This window comes from Sarcophilus harrisii, chromosome 3 (assembly GCF_902635505.1).
Source record: "Sarcophilus harrisii chromosome 3, mSarHar1.11, whole genome shotgun sequence".
In the NCBI taxonomy this organism is placed as follows: domain Eukaryota; kingdom Metazoa; phylum Chordata; class Mammalia; order Dasyuromorphia; family Dasyuridae; genus Sarcophilus; species Sarcophilus harrisii.
Genome location: NC_045428.1, coordinates 163173636 through 163195239, shown reverse-complemented (window position 1 = coordinate 163195239; position 21604 = coordinate 163173636). Strand labels below are relative to the sequence as shown.

General features: G+C 34.5%; 1 protein-coding gene across 5 annotated transcripts in view; it reads right to left on the bottom strand.

The window, feature by feature from the left end:
• The window catches only part of ARHGEF7 (Rho guanine nucleotide exchange factor 7), a 319978-nt gene that overhangs the window by 131641 nt on the left and 166733 nt on the right, over nt 1-21604 (bottom strand). For all 5 annotated transcript variants that reach the window (XM_031958722.1, XM_031958725.1, XM_031958724.1 and 2 more), the window contains exon 6: nt 12320-12408. In XM_031958722.1, coding sequence (XP_031814582.1) covers nt 12320-12408 — 89 coding nt within the window. The remainder of the gene's footprint in view (nt 1-12319; nt 12409-21604) is intronic.

The window sequence follows — 21604 nt, the reverse complement described above, 5'->3', positions numbered from 1 at the left end:
AGAGTGATAATTTGGTTTCTTCATTACCTACTCTTAATTCCTTTAATATCTTTTTCATCTCTTACTGCCAAAGCTAGCATTTCTATCAAATACAATATTGAACAGTAGTGGTGATAGTGGGCAATCTTGTTTCACTCCTGATTTTATTGAGAATGGTTTCAAGTTTATCACCATTACATATGATGCTTAATGATGGTTTTAAATAGATGCTACTGACTATTTTAAGGAAAAGTCCATTTATTACCATATTCTCTTGTGTTTTTAATAGGAATGGGAGTTAGATTTTATCAAATGCTTTTTCTGTATCTCTTGAGATGATCATATGTTTTTTGTTAATTTGGTTATTGATGTAGTCAATTATGTTAATAGTTTTCCTAATATTGAAGCAGCCCTGCATTCCTGATATAAATCCTACTTGGTCAAGGGATATTATCCTGGGGATGATTTTCTATAATCTTTTTGCCAATATTTTATTTAAGATTTTTGCATCAATGTTCATTAGGGAGATTAGTCTATAATTTTCTTTCTCTGTTTTCATCCTGCTTAGTTTAGGTATCAGTACCATGTCTGTATCATAAAAGGAATTTGGTAAGACTCCTTCAATCCCTATTTTTTCAAATAGTTTATAGAGCATTGGAGCTAATTGTTCTTTAAATGACTGGTAAAATTCACATGTAAATCCATGTCATCTTGGGGGTTTTTCTAAGGGAATTGATTAATAGCTTATTCTATTTCTTTTTCCAAAATTCTTTTTCCAAAAATTTTCCAAAAATCTGTTAAACCAAACTCCTTCCTCTGTTAATCTGGGCAAGCTATATTTTTAAAGTTTTCATCCATTTCATTTAAGTTATCGAATTTATTGGCATAAAGTTGGGCAAAGTAACTCCTAATTATTGCTCTAATTTCCTCTTCATTAGTGGCAACTTCTCCCTTGAAAAAGAAGATTAACAATTTGATTTTCTTCTTTCCTTTTTCTAATCAAATTTACCAAGGGTTTATCTATTTTGTTTTGTTTTTTTCATAGAACCAACCTTTAGTTTTATTTATTAGTTCAATAGTCTTTTTACTTTCAAATTTATTCTTCGCTCCTTTTATTTTTAAAATTTCAAGTTTAATGTTTGATTGGGGGGTTTTAATTCGCTTTTTTTCTGCCTTTTTTTAGTTGCAAGCTCAATTCATTGATTTTCTCTTTCTCTTTTATGCAAGTAGGCCTCTAGCAATATAAAATTTCCCCTTATTACTGCTTTGGCTGCATCCCAATTTGGCATGTTGTCTCATGATTGTCATTCTCTTGAGTGAAATTATTAATTGTGTTTATGATTGCTGTTTCACCCATTCATTCTTCAGGATAAGATTATTTAGTTTCCAATTACTTTTTGGTCTATTTTCCTCTGGCTTAATTGAATGAAGTTTTTATTGCATCATAATCTGAAAAGAATGCATTTACTATTTCTGCCTTTCTGCATTTGATTTTGAGGGTTTTATGTCCTAATATATGGTCAATTTTTGGTCAATATAGGTTCCATGAACTGTCAAGAAGAAAGTGTACTCCTTTCCATCTCCATTTAGTTTTCTCCAAAGATCTATCATACCTAACTTTTCTAGTGTTCTATTTACCTCTTTAACTTCTTTCTTATTTATTTTGTGGTTTGATTTATCTAGTTCTGAGAGTACAAGGTTGAGATCTCCCACTATTATAGTTTTGCTGTCTATTTCTTCTTGCAGCTCTCTTAATTTCTCCTTCAGGGATTTAGATGCTATAGCACTTGGTGCATATATGTTTAGTATTGATATTGCTTCATTATCTATGCTACCCTTTAGCAAGATATAGTGCCCTTTCTTATCTCTTTAAATTAAATCAATTTTTGCTTTTGCTTGAACTAAAATCAGGATGGCTTTTTTGATTTCACCTGAAGCATAATAGGTTCTGCTCCAGCCTTTTACTTTTACTCTGTATGTATTGCCCTGTTTCAAGAGTGTTTCCTGTAAACAACATGTTGTAGGATTTTGGCTTTTAATCCAGTTTGCTATCTGCCTCTGCTTTATGCAGGAATTTATCCCATTCACATTTATGGTTAAAATTACTAATTCTGCATTTCCTGCCATTTTGTTAATCCCAGATTATGCTTTTCTCTTTCTTTTCCCCCTTAGCCCCCTCCCCAGTATTAAACTTATGAGCACCACTTGCCTCACTTAGCTCACCCTCTTTAGAGTCTCTCCTCCCCTTAGAGTCCTTCTCCTTTTCTTAAACTTTTTCCCTTACAATTTCTATATTCACTTCTATTTAGCCTACTCCTTCCCTTTTCACTTTTCTCCTCCCACGTTTCAATAAGGTACAATAAGTTTCTCTGTAAACCGTATATGTCCAATAGTTTCTCTTTGAGTCAATTCTGATGAGTAAGATTCACACTATGTTCATCTCCCTCCCTTCTTTCCCTCACATATAATAGGTTTCCTTTGCCTCTCCGTGAGATGTAGTGCCTCCATTTTTCCCTTTATCTGATACCATTTCCTTTCCACCTCTAGATCCTTTTTTATAACAGTAAAACCAAATTATACATGTACTTTTCATGTATACTCATAACAGAAATATAGTTCCCAAGATTTCTTTTTAACTTTTTATGCATCTCTTGAGTACTATATTTGGAGGTCAAACATTTTATTTAGCTCTGGTTTTTTCATCAGAAATAAATTCACCCTTTTCATTGAACATCCATCTTATTCCCTGGAAGAAAATGCTCTGTTTGGCTGGGTAAATTATTCTTGCCTGCGTTCCAAGTTCCTTTGCTTTCAGAATATCAGATTACAAACCCTTTGATACTTTAAAGTAGAAGCTGCTAGGTCCTGAGTAGTCCTTATTGTGGGTCCTCTGTATTTAAATTGTTTTGTTTTGATTTTTTGGCTTGTAGTATCTTTTCCTTGGTTTGAAAGTTCTGGAATTTAGTCACAATATTTTTCAGAATTTTAATTTTGGGATATCTCTTAGTAGGGGATCAATGAATTCTTTCAATGTCTATTTTACCTTCTGTTTTTATCACATCTGGGCAGTTCTCTTTGATGATTTCCTGAAAAATAATGTCTAGGCTTTTTTTTTCATCATGATTTTCAGGGAGTCCAATAAACTCTAGATTATCTCTCCTAGATCTATTTTCCAGGTCTATTGTTTTCCCAAGTAGGTATTTAACATTTTTCCCCATTTTTTCATTTTTTTGGTTTTGCTTGACTGATTCTTGGTGTCTCCTTGAGTCATTCATTTCCATTTGTTCAATTTTTATTTTAATGAATTATTTTCATCATTTACTTTTTAATTTCTTTTTGTAATTGTCCAATTAAATTTTTAAATGAGTCTTTGTTTCTATGAAATTTTTTTCCATTCCACCAATTTTATTTTTTAAGGAATTATTTTCTTTTTCCAATTCACTAATTCTAATTTGCAGGGAGTTGATTTCTTTGTCCACTCTATCTTTTAATGAGTTACATGTCTTATCCAGACCTTCTTGCAAAGCTTCCCTTTCCTTTCCCCATTTTTCTTCTAGCTCTTTTTTAAGAGCCTTTTAAATTTCTTATATGAGAACCTTATATGGTGGGGAGCAGATCATATCTGTCTTTGGGTTTTCATCTAGAGACAAACTGTTTTTAGTCTCCCCTGGGTTTAAAATCTGCTCTCTTTCATTATAGAAGCTATCTATAGTTGGAGTCTGCTAGGTAGGTAGGAAGGTAGGTAGGGAAGGAAGAAAGGAGGGAAGGGAGGGAAGGGAAGGAAGGGAAGGAAGGGAAGGAAGGAGGAAGGAAGGAAGGAAGGAAGGAAGGAAGGAAGGAAGGAAGGAAGGAAGGAAGGAAGGGAGGGAGGGAGGGAGGAAGGGAGGAAGGGAGGAAGGGAGGAAGGGAGGAAGGAGGAAGGAAGGAAGGAGAGAAGGGAGAGGGAGGAAGGAGGAAGGGAGGAAGGAGAGGAGGAAGGAAGGAAGGAAGGGAAGGAAGGGAAGGAAGGAGGAAGGAAGGAAGGAAGGAAGGAAGGAAGGAAGGAAGGAAGGAAGGAAGGAAGGAAGGAAGGAAAGAAAAGCTGCTATCTAATTTTGGGGCAATGTGGGGTTAACCAAGCTTTCTCAACAGACAACAGGAAATAGCAGTGAAGCAGCAGTGGGACAGCAATGGCAGCACTGAGATCAGCTTCTGCATGCTGAGATTAGGCTGAGTCACTCCAGGTATTGGGTGGATGTGGCCAGGTCTTGAGAGACTCTAGTGTTTTGAGGTTATAGTCTTTACCCCTGTGTTTACAGCTTCTCTGCTGATCTAGTGGCTTGCTGCCGGGGCAGAATAGCCAACACTGTGGTAGAGTTCTCCCAGCAGATTTTCTGCTGGCGGAGACCACACCCCACCCCACCCCTCCAGTCTACTCAGTATGAGCTGTTTTCCATGCTCTCATTGCATATCTGCCTGAGTCTGCACCTGGCCTAGCCCCATTCTGTCCCCACGAGCGAGCAGAAACAGAGCTTTACTGGAGAATTTTGAGATTATCTTCTATTGGTAATGTGTTGTACTCCCAATATTTGTGGGTTTTGACAGTCACGCACCAATTCCAAGGCTGTTTCATTCAAAAAAAAAAAAAAAAAAATTAGTTTGAGGGTAAAGAAGAGCTTAGATAGATGTGTGTGTCCTCTCTGCCATCTTGGTTCCTCCTCACAACTTTATAATTTTGATGTTATACTACAACAGTGGCAAACTTAACTTGCAAAATATCCCTGGGGTTCCCTACAAACTACATATTAACTTAGAAAGCCATCAATTAACACTATTAATTTTGCTCAAGATTTCCCAATTAACATTTTAATATGGTTTGAAACCTCTGTACTAAATAATGTAATTTCACAAACAATGCGGTCCTACTTTGGAAGTATTGGAATTAAGAGAATATGGGTAGCATCTCAGCTAAGGGAGAAAAAAATGACAAGGTTAAAAGAAGAATCAACATTGAGGCTAAGGAAAAGAAAAAACTGATCTCTCAAATGCACAGTCAGGGCTGGGGTCAGCAATGTATACAATGGGGATTGACAAAACAAGACCCCAGAGACTGTAGATTCCTAGCATCTAGCATCTGTGCTTTGGGATCTGAAGGAGAGAGTAGAAATGAGGAAATATGGTGCTTCCCTATAATATATGATTTAATACTAAAGGCTATATTATCTTATTTTTTAAAATATATTCCGTCTGTTTTTGGTTCAAGGTAGCTACTAAATTTGCTTACCAACATACTATAGTTATTTTCTAGAAATATGCTTTGCCTTTCCATAATAGAGAATATAAATAGGTATATTTACTTATCTCATAAGGCCTAGAATGTGCTGACATAATATTACTAGAATGTGTCCAGTAAATCCTGCACATTAAAACTATAACACACCATTAAGTATATGACAGTCATAAGGACTTAGGTTCTATGAAGGTCAACATACTTTCATCAAGTACTACCAGGTTTTCCTCTTATTCTACCCTATCCCATCCCACCACTACACAGGTGGTTTTCAGGTTATCTGGAAAAGTTCATAAATATGTTTTATTTTCTCTCCTAGCTAGAATTTGACCCAAGTGTCACAATACACCTTTGATCTCTAATGTGAGAAATGTCTGGAGTGTTCTGCAACTTTTACAGCAATAATAAATTCTAAATTTACAATGTAATCCTATAACTATAGAGTTTCAGAATATGCTTATTTCCTGCTGGCTTCAGCAATAAGAGAAGAAAAAGAGATCAAAGGAATTAGACTAGATAATGAAGAAACCAAATTATCATTCTTTGTAGATATGATGGTATACTTAGAGAACCCTAGAGAATTAACTAAAAAACTACCTAAACTAATCTATATTTATTTAGTGCTATACCAATGAAAACTCCCAAGAAATTATTTTACAGATCTAGAAAAAGTAACAACAAAATTCATATGGAAGAACAAGAGGTCTGGAATTTCAAGAGAATTAATGAAAAAAAAATGCAAATGAAGGTGGCCCAGCTTTACCAGATCTAAAATTAAATTATAAAGCAGCAGTCATCAAAACCAGTTGGTATTGGCTAAGAAACAGAATAGTTGTTCAGCGGAATAGGTTAGGTTCACAGGACAAAATAGTCAATGACTATAGCAATTTAGTGTCTGACAGACCCAAAGACCCCAGAGCTTTTGGGATAAGAACTCACTATTTGACAAAAACTGCTGGGAAAATTGGAAACTAGTATGGTAGAAACTAGGCATTGACCCCCACCGAAAAGTATATACCAAGATAAGGTCGATATGGATTCATGATTTAGACATGAAGAATAATTTTTAAACAAATTAGAAGAACCCAGGATAGTTTATTTCTCAGATGTGTGGAGGAGGAAGGAATCTATGACCAAAGAAGAACTAAAGATCATTACTGATCACAAAATAGAAAATTTTGATTATATTAAGCTAAAAAGTTTTTGTACAAACAAAACTAATGCAGATTAGAAGGGAAACAATAAACTGAGAAAACATTTTTACATTAAAAGGTTCTGTTAAAGTCCTCATTTCCAAAATATATGGAGAATTATTCTAACTTAAAGGAAATCAAGCCATTCTCCAGTTGATAAATGGTCAAAGGATATGAACAGACAGTTTTTGGAGAATGAAAGTGAAACTATTTCTATTCATATGAAAGATGTTCCAAATAATTATTGATCAGAGAAATGCAAATTAAGACAACTCTGAGATACCACTACATACTTGTCAGATTGGCTAAGACAGGAAAAGATAAAGCTGAATGTTGGAGGGGATGTGGGAAAACTCCCACACTGATGCATTGTTGGTGGAGTTGTGAACGAATCCAACCATTCTGGAAAGCAATTTGGAACTATATTCAAAAAGTTATCAAACTGTGCAGACCTTTTCATCCATCAGAGCAGTATTACTACTGGGCTTATGTCCCAAAGAGATCTTAAAGGAGGGAAAGGGACCTGTATGTGCAAAAATGTTTGTGGCAGCCCTTTTTGTAGTGGCTAGAAACTAGAAATTGAGTGGATTGCCCATCAATTGAAGAATGGTTAAATGAATTATGGTATATAAATGTTATGGAATACCATTGTTCTGGAAGAAACAATCAGGAGAATGATTTCAGAGAGGACTGGAGAGACTTACATGAACTGATGCTAAGTGAACTGCACCTTAATCCTAGAGCTCTGCAGCTTACAAAGGTATTTTGGCCCTATTTTGACTTGCTAAGAAGTAGTAACTAGCAACCAATAGTAGGTTGTGGGACACTGAAAAGTAGTAAGCAGCTGATCAAGTCTTGTTATTTCTTATTCTGAAAATGTTCTGGGGCAGCTATATGGTACAGTGGATAGAGCACCAGTCTAGGAGTCAGGAGAACCTGTGTTCAAATCCAGCCTCAGACATTTGACATTTACTTGCTGTGTGACCCTAGGCAAATCTCTTAACTTGAGTACCTTACCAAAAAAACAAAAAAACAAAACAAAACAAAACAAAAAAAAAAAAAAAAAAAAGGTTGTTACATTCTTTCCCATTTATACTGCCAACAGACAAGTCCAGGCACCCAACAAATTTAGCTTAGATTGCTGTAATAGATTAACTGGCCTCCCCTTTCCAGTCTCTCCTGCTTCCAATTCATTCTGCACAAACCGATCTTCCTAAACTACTGTTTGAGCATTCAATTCAATTTGATTTAACTAATATTTTAAGTACTTCACTTGGTGCTAAGCACTAGGAAAAAAACCCAAAAAACTACAGTCCCTTACCAAAAAGATTACATTATTTTGATAGGATAAAACATGTGTTGAAATAAATACAAAGTATACACAAGAGTAAATAGCTAACATTTATACTGGGTCTACTATATACCAATCAAATGTGCCAAGAGTTTTACAATTTTGGACTCATTTTATGCTCACAATAATCCTGGAAGGTAGGTACCATTATTATCCCTATTTTACAATTGAGAAAACTGGGAGCCCTGATCCACCATCACGAAAGGCCTCAGGTGGTACCTTAACTGTGCTTTGAAGGAAGCTAGAAGGCTCTATAAAGCAGAGGTTAGTAAGAATCTTATTACACACATAAAGAAGGACTCCTACAAAAGTGTGGATGAGGAGACAAAAATGTCACGGAAAGCTAGAAAGCTAGAATAGAGTATTTGAAGAGTAATATAAGACTAGAAAGGTAAATAGAACAAGATGGACAGGAAGCAGGGGGAGTTTAAATGCCAACCAGGAGAGTTTCTATTTTATCATGGAGTTTATTAGGAGGTACTGATGACTGTTGAATAAGGAGATGCCACATCAGATTTTAGTCACTTCAACTTGGTAGCTACATGAAGATGGTTTATAGAGTAGAGAAAATTAAGACAGATAATTAAGAAGGCTACTGGGAGAGATCTAAGATAGAAGATGCAAAAGTGAAGAAAAGAGGACAAATGATAGTTATTTGGAGGTTTGGCTTACAATAACATCTAGAAACTGGAAATAAGGGTTGGAAGAAAGGGCAGGTGTCAATATTAATGCTAGCAATAAGAAAAAGAAATTAAAGGAATAAACATAGGCAAAGAAGAAACAAAATATTGTTTTTTTATAGATGGCATGCTGATTTGCTTAAAGAATCCTACTAAGTAAAATGAAAATTAACTGAAACAATAATTAAGGAAAAATTAAAAGATACAAAATAAATCCACCTAAATCATCAGAATTTCTATATGTTATGACAAAATAATGAGTTAGAAAGAGAAATTTCATTTAAAAATAACTACAGAATATATAAAATATTTGGGAGTCACCCACCAAAACATATTATGAGTGGAGTTTTATGATTATAACTACAAAACACACTATGGGGGGGAGGGAGCAGACCTAAATAAATGAAGAAATACAAACCTCATGATAGGTTAGGCTAATATTAGTAAAAATGAAAATAATACCTAAATTAAATTCCTTATTTAATGCCTTAAAAATCAAACTACCAAAGGATTACTTTATAGAAGTAGGAAAAAAAATAAAAATTTCATTCAAAGGAAACAAAAGGCATCTTAAGGGAAATCATGAGGGAAAATTGGGTGAAGGGGGAAAAAGAAGAGTACATTATATTTTCAAAAAATATATATATATATGGTAAAGAATTCAAGACCAAATAATAGAAAGAAAAGAAGACAGAGAGAAAATTAAAGAGACAAACAGAACAAATATGAAAGTTACACACTGACCTTTTTATATTTTTATAAATAAAAGTAAACACTACATAATATTTTTTCAGTTTCTGTACATTACTCTCCTGTTCTTGAATGTATATGAAAATGATTATTATTTACTTAGTTCAGGTTTCTGGTTTTGTTTTTTAAGGAAAGAGTAAAAGATGAAACAAGGACAGCCATTATCATAGTTCTGGCTGCCATCATTTTGCACTTTATTAAGAGACTGCAACAGTTTCTATTCCTCAAGTCTTTCCCACTCAGGCTCCCAGTCTGCCCTATTCCTCTCCAACCATCTTCATGTCATTTGGAGCTCTTTATTTCTACTCTGAGGTAGGCACTCCAGATTCATCCTTTGTTCTTGATTGGAGAGTCTTCTAGAGCTATCTTAGAACAAAGCCTCCCCAATGCTCTTGAAGCCATCAATATGCCATGCCTTGCTGGTTGCCACCTGTCTCTCCTGTTCTTTCTCTGAGGCCATTATTACTAAAAATTCTAAGGAACTAGACTGACCTGCCCACGCTGCTGCTCCTCTTCAGCCACCTGCATACTGTTCTACTCCCACTCTAATTTTTGGAACAGTAATCAAAGCAACATTCCTCAAACAAGGTATTTCACCTTATTCACCAAATACAACACCACTCAACATCCAAAATATCCCTCCTGCACCATTACACCTTTAAATGTAAGATTGTCCCTTACCAGAATAATTTGATGAGAATCCTAGCTGTCTTTTTTTTTTTTTTTTTAAACATATCCATTGCTTAGAACTATGCCTGGCACAAAGAAAGCATTTAATACATTTTTTTTAATTCACTGATTCTCTTTCAGACAGCAGCCAAATTGGTCTTCTTTACATGCAGACCACCTCTCACTTCCCTCTTCATCTAACCCAAGTAACCTCCTATTACTTCTAGAATATAATGTATATTAAACTGTTTAGCTTTTAAAACCTATCACCAGCTGGCCACAAGATCTTTCCAGCCACATTGGACATGACTTTGCTTCCCATACTTTGGGACCCAAGTTAGCCTTCTTTCTGTTACTCACACATGGTTGTTTCTATGCCTTCATGCAAAATGAACACCCTCTTTACTTCTTCAGAATCCTTCTCTTGCTTCAAGACATACCTCAAAAATCCACAAGAAGCTTCTTCTGATGCCTCAATGGCTAAAGCCTTCCTTTTCTAATGTATCATATTTATTTGTACTTATTCCCTTTATATTTATTCTTATCTTATTTGTATGCACTTGGGACAATGCTTGAGATATAGAAGGCATTTCATAAATGCTTGTTGATTAATTTCATAACTACAATATGATGAAGGGGATTGAGAGTGCAAATATAATGAGTTGTTTTGAATATGATGGGTTTATTATGCTTAAAGAACATCCAAAGAGAGTTTCTCAGTAGGCAACTGGTGATGCAGAACTCAGGAAAAAGATGAAGGATGGATATATGATCTAATTGAACTCATGAGAGTTGGAAAGAGAGAAAGTCTAGAATGAGAAAAGTGAAGTTAGTAAGAGTCTTAAGGCTACCCACATTACTGAGAGGGAAAAGAACAATGATAGCACAGAAAACTGGAAAAAAAAAAAAAAAAAAAAAAAAAAGAATGGTCAAAATGATGGCAGAAGCAGTAGAAGGCACAATCAAAGAAACTAATCGTAGAGGGAAGGAGGTGACCAACAGTCAAAAAAAAAAGGAAAGTCCAGAGAAAACAGTTGAGAAATTTATGGTATCTTTAGAAAGAATGGTTTCAATCTTGTTATTCTAGAATTCTAGGAATCACTAAACTACTGTACTGATCAAATCAAGACCAGCAGCATTTTTCTGCATTATCCTCAGTTACGAATAAAACTGGGAGTGGCCTGGGGCACATATTCATTATTTACATGTCTCCTCCCTATTGTTTTGAAAAGTTGTATCCATGCTATCCCAGGTGCACTATTTATTTTGTTAAAAGACTGGATCCCAGGCTTATGAGTGGAATATTATGTTACAATTATTTTTGTTTTGCATTCCCTTTAGCAAATATTTCTGAGTAAGAATAAATGGTTTCATCTTGGCTGATCTGTTAAATGGACAGTACTAAAAGTAGTAAAAGTACCTAGCAGGTGTTAGCCCCACAACCAAAAATGATCTGTAACAGCATAGCCACAAATTTTGGGAACTCACAAAAATGTCAGTGAGTCGTTGGGAAAAGGAGTCAGCTTAGAGTGAGAAAATAGGGAGCCAGTGTTACACTCCTATGCTATACCAATATTTTGTCTTTTCTTGGCTGAAAATTTCATTTTTTCTGATGTTATTAAGCGTTAATCATGATCAGTGCCTCCAAATGCTATTTATTTCTTGGATGTAAAGCCAAATAATGTGTGTGTGTGTGTGTGTGTGTGTGTGTGTGTGTGTGTGAGAGAGAGAGAGAGAGAGAGAGACAGAGAGAGAGAGACAGAGAAACAGAGACAGACTTCTCTTGCTTAGTATGCTCAAATCTCATTCACCAAGATATTTTTTGGTATCATCCCTTAAATTCACTTTCATAATGAAGTTACTGGGTATCAAGGTATACTTCAATTTGACTGAGAACTCTTATCAAGTTCTTCACAGAATTTTTCTAATACTACACCATTTGCAAAAGATAGTGAACTGTAATTATCTACATTGTGGACTTTTTGCTTGAGTTTATCTTGAACTACAAGGCAATTGGCAATGGTTTTGGATCACAAAATGAAACCAATGTCAACCATTTACTTTCTTGTCTAATTCTTTAGTGAAATAATCAATATGAATATACAAAGTTAATGATCATTGAACACAAATCTAACAGTTAAAGTGAATATACTGGTTTTATCTTTAAGAGTCAACATAAGAAGATATTATCTTTAGGGTGAACTCTTGGTACAGGAATTTCTTCCACCAGCATAAATCACAATTCATCTATGACAACTTTGAATTATAAATCAAAGTACTTTAGGGAATATGGGAGGCAAACAATTTTAAGACATAAAATAGTCCATAGATAAGATGGTTTGAAAACAAATTTATCTACCCAAAATATGTTTACATTTCACAATTTTAGTTCTGAATATATAAAAAAGTATTTAAATTAATTACTCACCACATTGTAATAGCTTTTGTTAATTGCAGATGTATCAAATCCTTTAGGAGGGCTCTTCAATGCTCCTGACTTGGGGGACACTGGCTTTTCTGAAACAACAATAGTATGCAATTTTACTGTTAAATACTAAATACTACACTTGCAAATAAGAGTACAGAGGCAAAATATAGTAATATTTCACTTATTCAGAAGTCACTGACCTGACAGCCATTACCACCCAGAATATAATCATCAACCAAGAAATCAGCAAAATTACCTATAATTCTTTATATTGAATTTGGGCATATTATTTTTAAAAATTTTAAGGAATTCTTTAAGTGCTGCTGTGACACTGTTCAAAAAGAAAACCATGTAGATCAATAGAAAAAAGCACTGTATTTGGAATTACATGAGCTAAGTTCAAATCCTGGCTTCTTTCCCAATTACCTGTACGGTCTAAATCAACTTCCTTAATCTTTCTGGAACTCAGTTTTCCTGATTAAAATGAAAGGACTGGGCTAGATGTTCTCTAAAGTTCCTTTTAAAGCTAATGTATGATACCATGAATGTTATATATCTAGAAGAAAGCCAACTGATATACTGAGCAGATTGTAGAATATATTCTCTACAGGAGGATGTGCATAAGAAAGGTCAGAATGAGAAGAAATGGACTGATTGCAACTTCCTTACTAGAGAATATATATATATATATATATATATATATATATATATATATATAAATCACATGTCTCCTGAAGTAATAATGAAAAAAAAATGACCAATAAATTAGAAGACCAGACATTTTCCCCAGTCTCACCGCCCCCCGCCCCCGCCCCCGCCCCAAAGTCCAACCAGCCTTATGAATTAACAGTGGAGAATACCAGTCCTTTATAACACTCACTCAGCAGCACCCACAACCAACAGGATAGGGACTCCTTAGGGACTCCTTCCCTTCTGCAGTCACTGTCATCACATCTCAGCCCCTGCCCTTGGAATCAAAGGGAAGATCTGTACTTTCCTTTTGCTTGGAGGAGCTGCTAGTTCAGGAAACTCCAAAGCTGCGGAAAGTCTGATGGACCAATGAGACGCTATCACCCTCCGATCGTAACAAAAGCATGAGATACAGATTCTGCCCAGTCAGAGACCTAATGATTAACAAGAACTGGGGAGAGGGGAGAAGTATGTACAAATGAGGACTGGAATCTAAATGCAGAAAATTCTGTTCCTCCACTACATGGGCCCGAACTATGACCTGATAAAAGTAGATTCCCCAACTCTGGGGGAGACAAAAAGTTACGAAGATGAACTCCAGAGATAAACTTCTATTAAAAGGGTTCAAAAAGTCAGAGAGTAAGTTATAAGGGAATATGGGGGAAAGTCCCCCCACAAAAAAGAAATAAATAAGGGGGAGAGAAAAAAATAACCAAAAACTCAAGAAAAAAGAAAATTTAGACAAAAACCTAAGCACAACATAAATAAATCAACAACAAAGTATTTAAAATTCAGAGGAAATATGAAATGACAAAACATAAAAGAGATTACAAACCTCTCTCCATAAATATCATAAGGCAAATGAACATGAACCAACACCTAATAGAGAACCTTCTGGATTCCCAAGAGAGCATGGAACTGCAATAAGAGTCACTATAAAGAGAAATTAAAATCGGGATGGAATCAAGATGGCAAAGAGTAGACAGGTCTTTGAGCTCTTCCTGGCTTCCCTCAGAGCAAGATCTCTGAGATTCCTGCAGATCAAGTCTCTGAATTGGTTTTGGAGAGACAGAACCTACACAAAAATTGACCATGTATTAGGGCATAAAAATCTCAATCAAATGCAGAAAGGCAAAAATAGTAAATATTTTTTTTCAGATCAATAAAGGGATGCAATAAAGGGAAAAATAGACTAAAATTAATTGGAAACTAAATAATCTAATCTTAAAAAATGAGTGAAACAACAAATCATAGACACAATTGATAATTTCATCCAAGAGAATGACAATGAAACAACATACGAAATTTATGGGATTTTATCTCTCTAAATGCTTACTTGCATAAAATAGAGAAAGAGATGATCAATGAATTGGGCAAACAACTAAAAAAAGGTAGAAAAAGAACAAATTAAAAACCCAATTAAACACCAATTTTGAAATTCTGAAAATAAAAGGGAGATTAATAAAATTGAAAAAAAACTACTGAAATAATAACCAAAACTGAGTTAATTTTTTTCATAAACAACAAAATAGATAAACCTCTAGTTAATTTGATTAGAAAAAGGAAAGAAAGAAAAATTAAATTGTTAGTATGAAAAATGAAAAGGCTGAATATTCCACTAATGAAGAGAACATTAGAGAAATAATTAGGAGCTTTTTTTATCTAGCAGTACATCAATACAGTTGATATATCTGATATAGCTGATAAACTAAGTAAAATGGAGAAATACAACTATAGATTGCCCAGTTTAACAGAGGAAATAAATAGGAGGAAATAAATAGTCCCATTTTAGAAAAAGAAAATCAACTCCCCCAAGAAAAAACCTCCAGGATCAGATAAATTTACACATGAATTCTACCGAACATTTAAAGAACAATTCCAGTCCCATGCAAACTATTTGGAAAACTAGAGAAAGAAGGAGTCCAATCAAATTCCTTTTAGGATACAGATATGGTGATAATACCTAAACCAGGTAGGGTCAAAACTGAGAAAGAAAATTATAGACCAATCTCCCTAATGAATATTGATGCAAAAATCTTAAAAGAAAATATTAGCGAAGAGATTACAACAAGTATCACCAGGACAATACACCATAACCAAGTACGATTTATATCAGGAATGCAGGGCTAGTTCAATATTAGGAAAACTATTAGCATAACTGACTATATCAATAACCAAATAAACAGGAATCATATGATTACCTCAACAGATACAAAAAAACCATTTGACAAAATCCAACACCTATTTCTATTAAAAATATTACAGAGTATAGGAATAAATGGAAGTTTCCTTAAAACAATCAGTAGCATCTATTTAAAATCATCAGCAATCATCATATGTAATGAGGACCAATTAAAATCATTCCCAATAAGATCAGGAATGAAATAAGATTGCCCACTAATACCATTACTATTCAATATTGTATTAGAAATGTTAGCTTTAGTAATAAAATAAGAAAAAGGAATTAAAGGAATTAGAGTAGGTAATAAGGAAACCAAATTTTCAATCTTTGCAGATGATTTGATAGTATACTTAGAGAATCCAATAGAATCAACTAAAAAACTACTAGAAACAATTCAAAACTTTACCAAAGTTGTAGGACATGAAATAAATTCACATCAATCATCAACTTTGCTATGTTACCAACAAAGTCCAACAACAAGGGATACAAAGAGAAATTCCATTTAAAATAAATATAAATAATATAAAATATTTGGGAGTCTACCTGCCAAGACAAAGTCAGGAACACAATTACAAAACACTTTCCACACTAATAAAGTCTGATCTAATATATTGAAAGAATATCAAGTGCTCAGAGGAGCTAGGTGGTACAGTGGATAGAGCACCAGCCTGAAGTCAGGAGGACCCAAGTTCAAATGTGGCCCCAGACATTTAAAACTTTTTAGCTGTGTGACCATAAGGCAAGTCACTTAATCCCAATTACCTCAAGGGGAAAAAAAAAAAAGAATATCAAGTGCTCATGGATAGGCTGAACTAATATAGTAGAAAATGACAATTCTACATAAATTAATTTACTTATTCAATGGTATACCAATCAAATCACCAAGAAATTATTTTACACAGCTAGAAAAAAATGATAAAGTTCTTTTGGAAGAACAAAAGGTCAAGAATTTCAAGGGAATTAATGTAAAAAAAAATGCAAATGAAGGTGGCCTAGCTATACCAAATCTAAAACTATATTGTAAAGTAGCAGTCATCAAAACCACTTGGTACTTGCTAAGAAATAGACTAGTTGATCAGTGGAATAGGTTAGGTTCAGAAGACACAATAGTCAATGACTCCAGTAATCCAGTGTTTGATAAGCCCAAAGACTCCAGCCTCTGGGATAAGAACTAATTATATGACAAAAATTGCTGAGAAAGCTGGAAAATAATAAGGCAGAATCTAGGCATTGGTCAACCTAACACCCTATACTAAGATAAGATCGAAATGGATTCATGATTTAGACAGTGATACTTATAAGCAAATAAGAACAAAGGACACCATACTTCTTCAGATCAGTAGAGAAGGGAGGAATTTGTGGCCAAAGAAGTAGAGTATATTAGAAAATGCAAAATAGATAATTTTGATTATAATATTTTATAAAAATTTTTGTGCTAACAAAACCAATGTAGACAAGATCAGAGGGGAAGCAGAAAACTGGGGAAATTTTTTTACATCCAAGGTTCTGATAAAGGCCTCATTTCTAAAATATATAAAGAACTGACTCAAATTTATAAGACTATAAGCGCCATTCTCCAAATGATAAAAAAAATCAAAGGACACAAGGAGACAATTTTCAGATGAAGAAATTAAAACTATTTCTAATCACATGAGAAAAGCTCTAAATCACTATTGATTAGAGAAATATAAGTTAAGACAACTATGAGATACCACTTCACATACCTTTAAGATGACAGGAAAAGATAATGCTGAATATTGGAGAGGATGTAAGGAACCTAGGACACTAATACATCGTTGGTAGAGTTGTGAACTGATCCAACCATTCTGGAGAGCAATATGGAACTTTGCCCAAAGGGCTATCAAACTGTGCATACCCTGTGTCCAGCAATGTCTCTACTGGGCCTGTATCCCAAAAAGATCATAAAAAAGAGAAAAGGACCACATGTGCAAAAATATTTGTGGCAGCTTTTTGTAGTGGTAAGAAACTGGAAACTGAGTGAATGCCCATCAGTTGGGGAATGACTGAATAAGTCATGGTATATGAATATTATGGAATATTATTGTTCTATAAGAAATTATCAGCAGGATGATTTCAGAGAGGCCTGGAGAGACTTATATGGACTAAAGTTAAGTGTAGTGAGTAGAACCAAGAGAACATTTATTCACAGTAACAAGATTACACGATCATCAATTCTGATGAACATGGCTCTTTTCAACGTCAAGGTGATTCAGTCCAGTTCCAACAGACTTATGATGGAAAGAGCCATCTAGGACCATGGGAACTAAGTGTAGATCACAACATAGTACTTTTACCTTTTTTGTTGTTTGCTTTTTGTTGTTTTTTTTTCTCATTGCTTTTTCTTTTTGATCTGATTTTTCTTGAGCAGCATGATAATTGTAGACATGTTTAATATATATTGGATTACTTGCTGTCTAAAGGAGGAGGTGGGGGAAGGGAGAAAAAAATTTGCAACACAAGGTTTTGTGACAGTGAATGTGGAAAACTATCTTTGCATATATTTTGAAAATAAAAAACTCAAAAAAAGAATTAAAAATCTTAAAAATTAAAAGGGAACAAATGACAATATTTACAGCCTGCTCCACAGAAATAAGTAGCAAAATAGAAAAATTAAAATACAAAACAACACGTCTTGCCAAAGGGGAGGGGGGAAAAAACCAATTTACTGGGAATAGCATTATATTGAAATGAAGGACATTCTGGAAAAAGAAAACTAAAAATAATGTTAAAAGAACATATGAGCTCTACAAAAACAAAACAAAATGACCCTAGCAGGCAGGAAGGCAGGAATTAGAGACAATTTAAAGTCCATAAGCTTTCCAAAAAAAACACAAATCAAAAAACATGAACACCATACTGCAAGAAATATTATTTTATTTAATAGCCTTTTATTTACAGGATATATACATGGGTAACTTTACAGCATTAACAATTGCCAAACCTCTTGTTCCAATTTTTCAACTCTTACCCCCCCCCCCCACCCCCTCCCCTAGATGGCAGGATGACCAGTAGATGTTAAATATATTAAAATATAACTTAGATACACAATAAGTATACATGACCAAAACATTATTTTGCTGTACAAAAAGAATCAGACTTTGAATTATTGTACAATTAGCTTGTGAAGGAAATCAGAAATGCATGTGTGCATAAATATAGGGATTGGGAATTTAATGTAATGGTTTTTAGTCTTCTCCCAGAGTTATTTTTCTGGGCATAGCTAGTTCAGTTCATTACTGCTCCATTAGAAATGATTTGGTTGATCTCGTTGCTGAGGATGGCCTGATCCATCAGAACTGGTCATCATCTAGTATTGTTGTTGAAGTATATAATGATCTCCTGGTCCTGCTCATTTCACTCAGCATCAGTTCGTGTAAGTCTCTCCAGGCCTTTCTGAAATCATCCTGTTGGTCATTTCTTACAGAACAGTAATATTCCATAATTTTCATATACCACAATTTATTCAGCCATTCTCCAACTGATGGACATCCATTCAGTTTCCAGTTTCTAGCCACTACAAAAAGGGCTGCCACAAACATTCGTGCATACAGGTCCCTTTCCTTTCTTTATAATCTCTTTGGGATATAATCCCAGTAGTAACACTGCTGGATCAAAGGGTATGCACAGTTTGATAACTTTTTGAGCATAGTTCCAAACTACTCTCCAAAATGGTTGGATTCGTTCACAACTCCACCAACAATGCATCAATGTCCCAGTTTTCCCGCATCCCCTCCAACAATCATCATTATTTTTTCCTGTCATCTTAGCCAATCTGACAGGTGTGTAGTGGTATCTTAGAGTTGTCTTAATTTGTAAGGAAATATTATTTTAAAAAAAGAACCCAACTCACTCCTAACATTTCTGAATACAGAAACAACACATTCACAAGCCCTAATCCAAAGAATTAAAAGCATCAGCAAATCATCTCTAGGAAGAAGGGAGGGAGAGAAAGGGGAAGAAGGAAGGAAGGACGGAAAGGAGGAAAGAAGAAGAGAGGGAGGAGAAAGAGAGAAGGAAGGAAGGGAAGAAGGGAGCAAGGAAAGGAAGAAGGGATCCTCACAATTCAAACTGCAGGATACAAAGTAGTTAAATTTTAACAAGAAAATTAACAAACAATAAATGCTGCAAGTAACTAAAAGAAAAAACTTCAAATATAAAGGAAAACATTTTTTGAAAAAGTAAGATTATTAGTCAGGAGGACCTGATTTCAAATCTGGCCTCAGCCACTTAACATTGCCTAGTGGTGTGACCCTGGGCAAGTTACTTAATCCCAATTGCCTCAGCAAAAAACATATATAGATATACCTATATATCTATATCTATATCTATATACACACACATACATATAATTTTGAACCCATCAAAAACTGAAGGAAGTGGATAATGATATTCTAAAAAGTAAGATTTAACACAAAATTATTTCCTATACAAAACAGAGACTACTTGTTATGAGCCAGAACTTGAAACGAGGTGTTAAGTCACTAGAATTGGTAGAAACAATGCTTATGTTTACACCTTTAAGAGTTCACACATTAGCTCATACATTAGTTCACAAGTTTGGGAGATTTCAGGATTCAATATGAGATATCCAAGTTTACACCTTCCACAATCCCACTCTCTCAGAGGAGGAGTCTGGTTCACATCTTTGGGTTCACACCTTTAAGAGAACATACAAAAGAAGCTCTCAGTCTCAGTGAGGGTCAGTTGAAGAGATTGAGAGCCAGAATTCAATTGGGAGATTCAGAACCAAGATTCAGAGAGAGCTGAAGGCTAAAGCTGGCAGACAAGCTGCAAGAACTCTTGGAACCAAGGAGGGAGATAGGCCTCTAAGAAAACAAACCGGGCTATTTTGAAGGAGACAATAAAGGATTTAAACTTTTAATACCTGGCTGCATTTGAGGTGATTATTATATTGAACTGAAACTAAGGCTGCCTCCCAAAACCTCCCAAAGAAACCTGCTCCCTGAGAACCATTATATTTTAGAAAAAAGAAGAGAACACTACAACTACTAATCCTGAAGACAAAAAAATCATAAAAGAACACAGACCCAGAGAGGAGACTGCTATATGGTAAAGGGGGATGAAAATGAAGAGGGATGAGGGTAGAATTAGACCACATGATCTGAAACAAACATCATATTCTACCATGGGTCAATGCTACCCTAATTACTTACCTTATGAACTGATACATCTAAGAATGATAGAAAAACAGAATAGAAATAGAAAAGCTGCACAACATAGGAAAATAAGAGTGAGGAAACAAGACCTACAATAGCAGTAATATGGAAAACTGGTTAGCAGAAAGAACACAAACTTGGTACTTTAGAACCTTTAATTTAACAAAAAGAAGTATAAACTCTGAATCAAATCAAAAAGTCTACAAGAGACAGGAAGGGAAGAGAATTCATAAAGAGAATAAGGTAAAAGAAATCCTTGAGGGAAAAAAAAGGTACAGAAAAAGGAAAAAAACTACGAAAAGGAATTGCAGAAGATGTAATATTTTTAATTAACTACTTAGCAGAGGAGAAAAAGGGGGGAAAGCAGCAAGAATTATATAACTTTTAAAATCGATAAAAAAAGAGGGCAAACAGCCTATCAGAGTGAAGAACACAGAAAATTAAGTTAACAAAATTTTAAAATCAAATAAAGTTTCAAATGAACAAAACCTGAGAAATATAAAGAATTATAAGAACCTAGAATTGTGCCAAACTTATTTTATGAGACATAATTCTAATATCAAACCAGAAAAGAAAAAAGTACAAGAGTTCTATAAACCATTATCATTCATAAATACTCATTCAAAAATTTTAAATAAAATCCAACCAGAAAATAGCAATTTATCCAGGAAATCATACATGACCTGATTTATATTTACAAATTATGACTTGCAGCCTTTTTTGTAGTGGCAAGAAACTGGAAACTGAGTGGATGCCCATCAGTTGGAGAATGGCTGAATAAGTTATGGTATATGAATATTATGGAATAGCATTGTTCTATAAGAAACAATCAGCAGGATGACTCCAGAGAGGCTTGGAGACATTTATATGAACTAATGCTAAGTGAAATGAGCAGAACCAGAAGATCACTGTATATAGCAACATGATTATACAAAGATCAATTCTAATGGGCATGGCTTTTTTCAACAATGAGATGATTGATGCCAGTTCCAATAATCTTGTGATGAAGAGAGCCATCTACACCCAGAGAATGGACTGTGGGAACTGAGTGTGGACCACAACATAGTATTTTTACTCTTTGTTTGCTTGCATTTTGCTTTCTTTTTCATTTGTTTTCCTTTTTGATTTGGTTTTTCTTGTGCAGCAAGATAATTGTATAAATATGTATACATATACTGGAATTAACATATTTTTTTAAACAAATTTTGGATCACT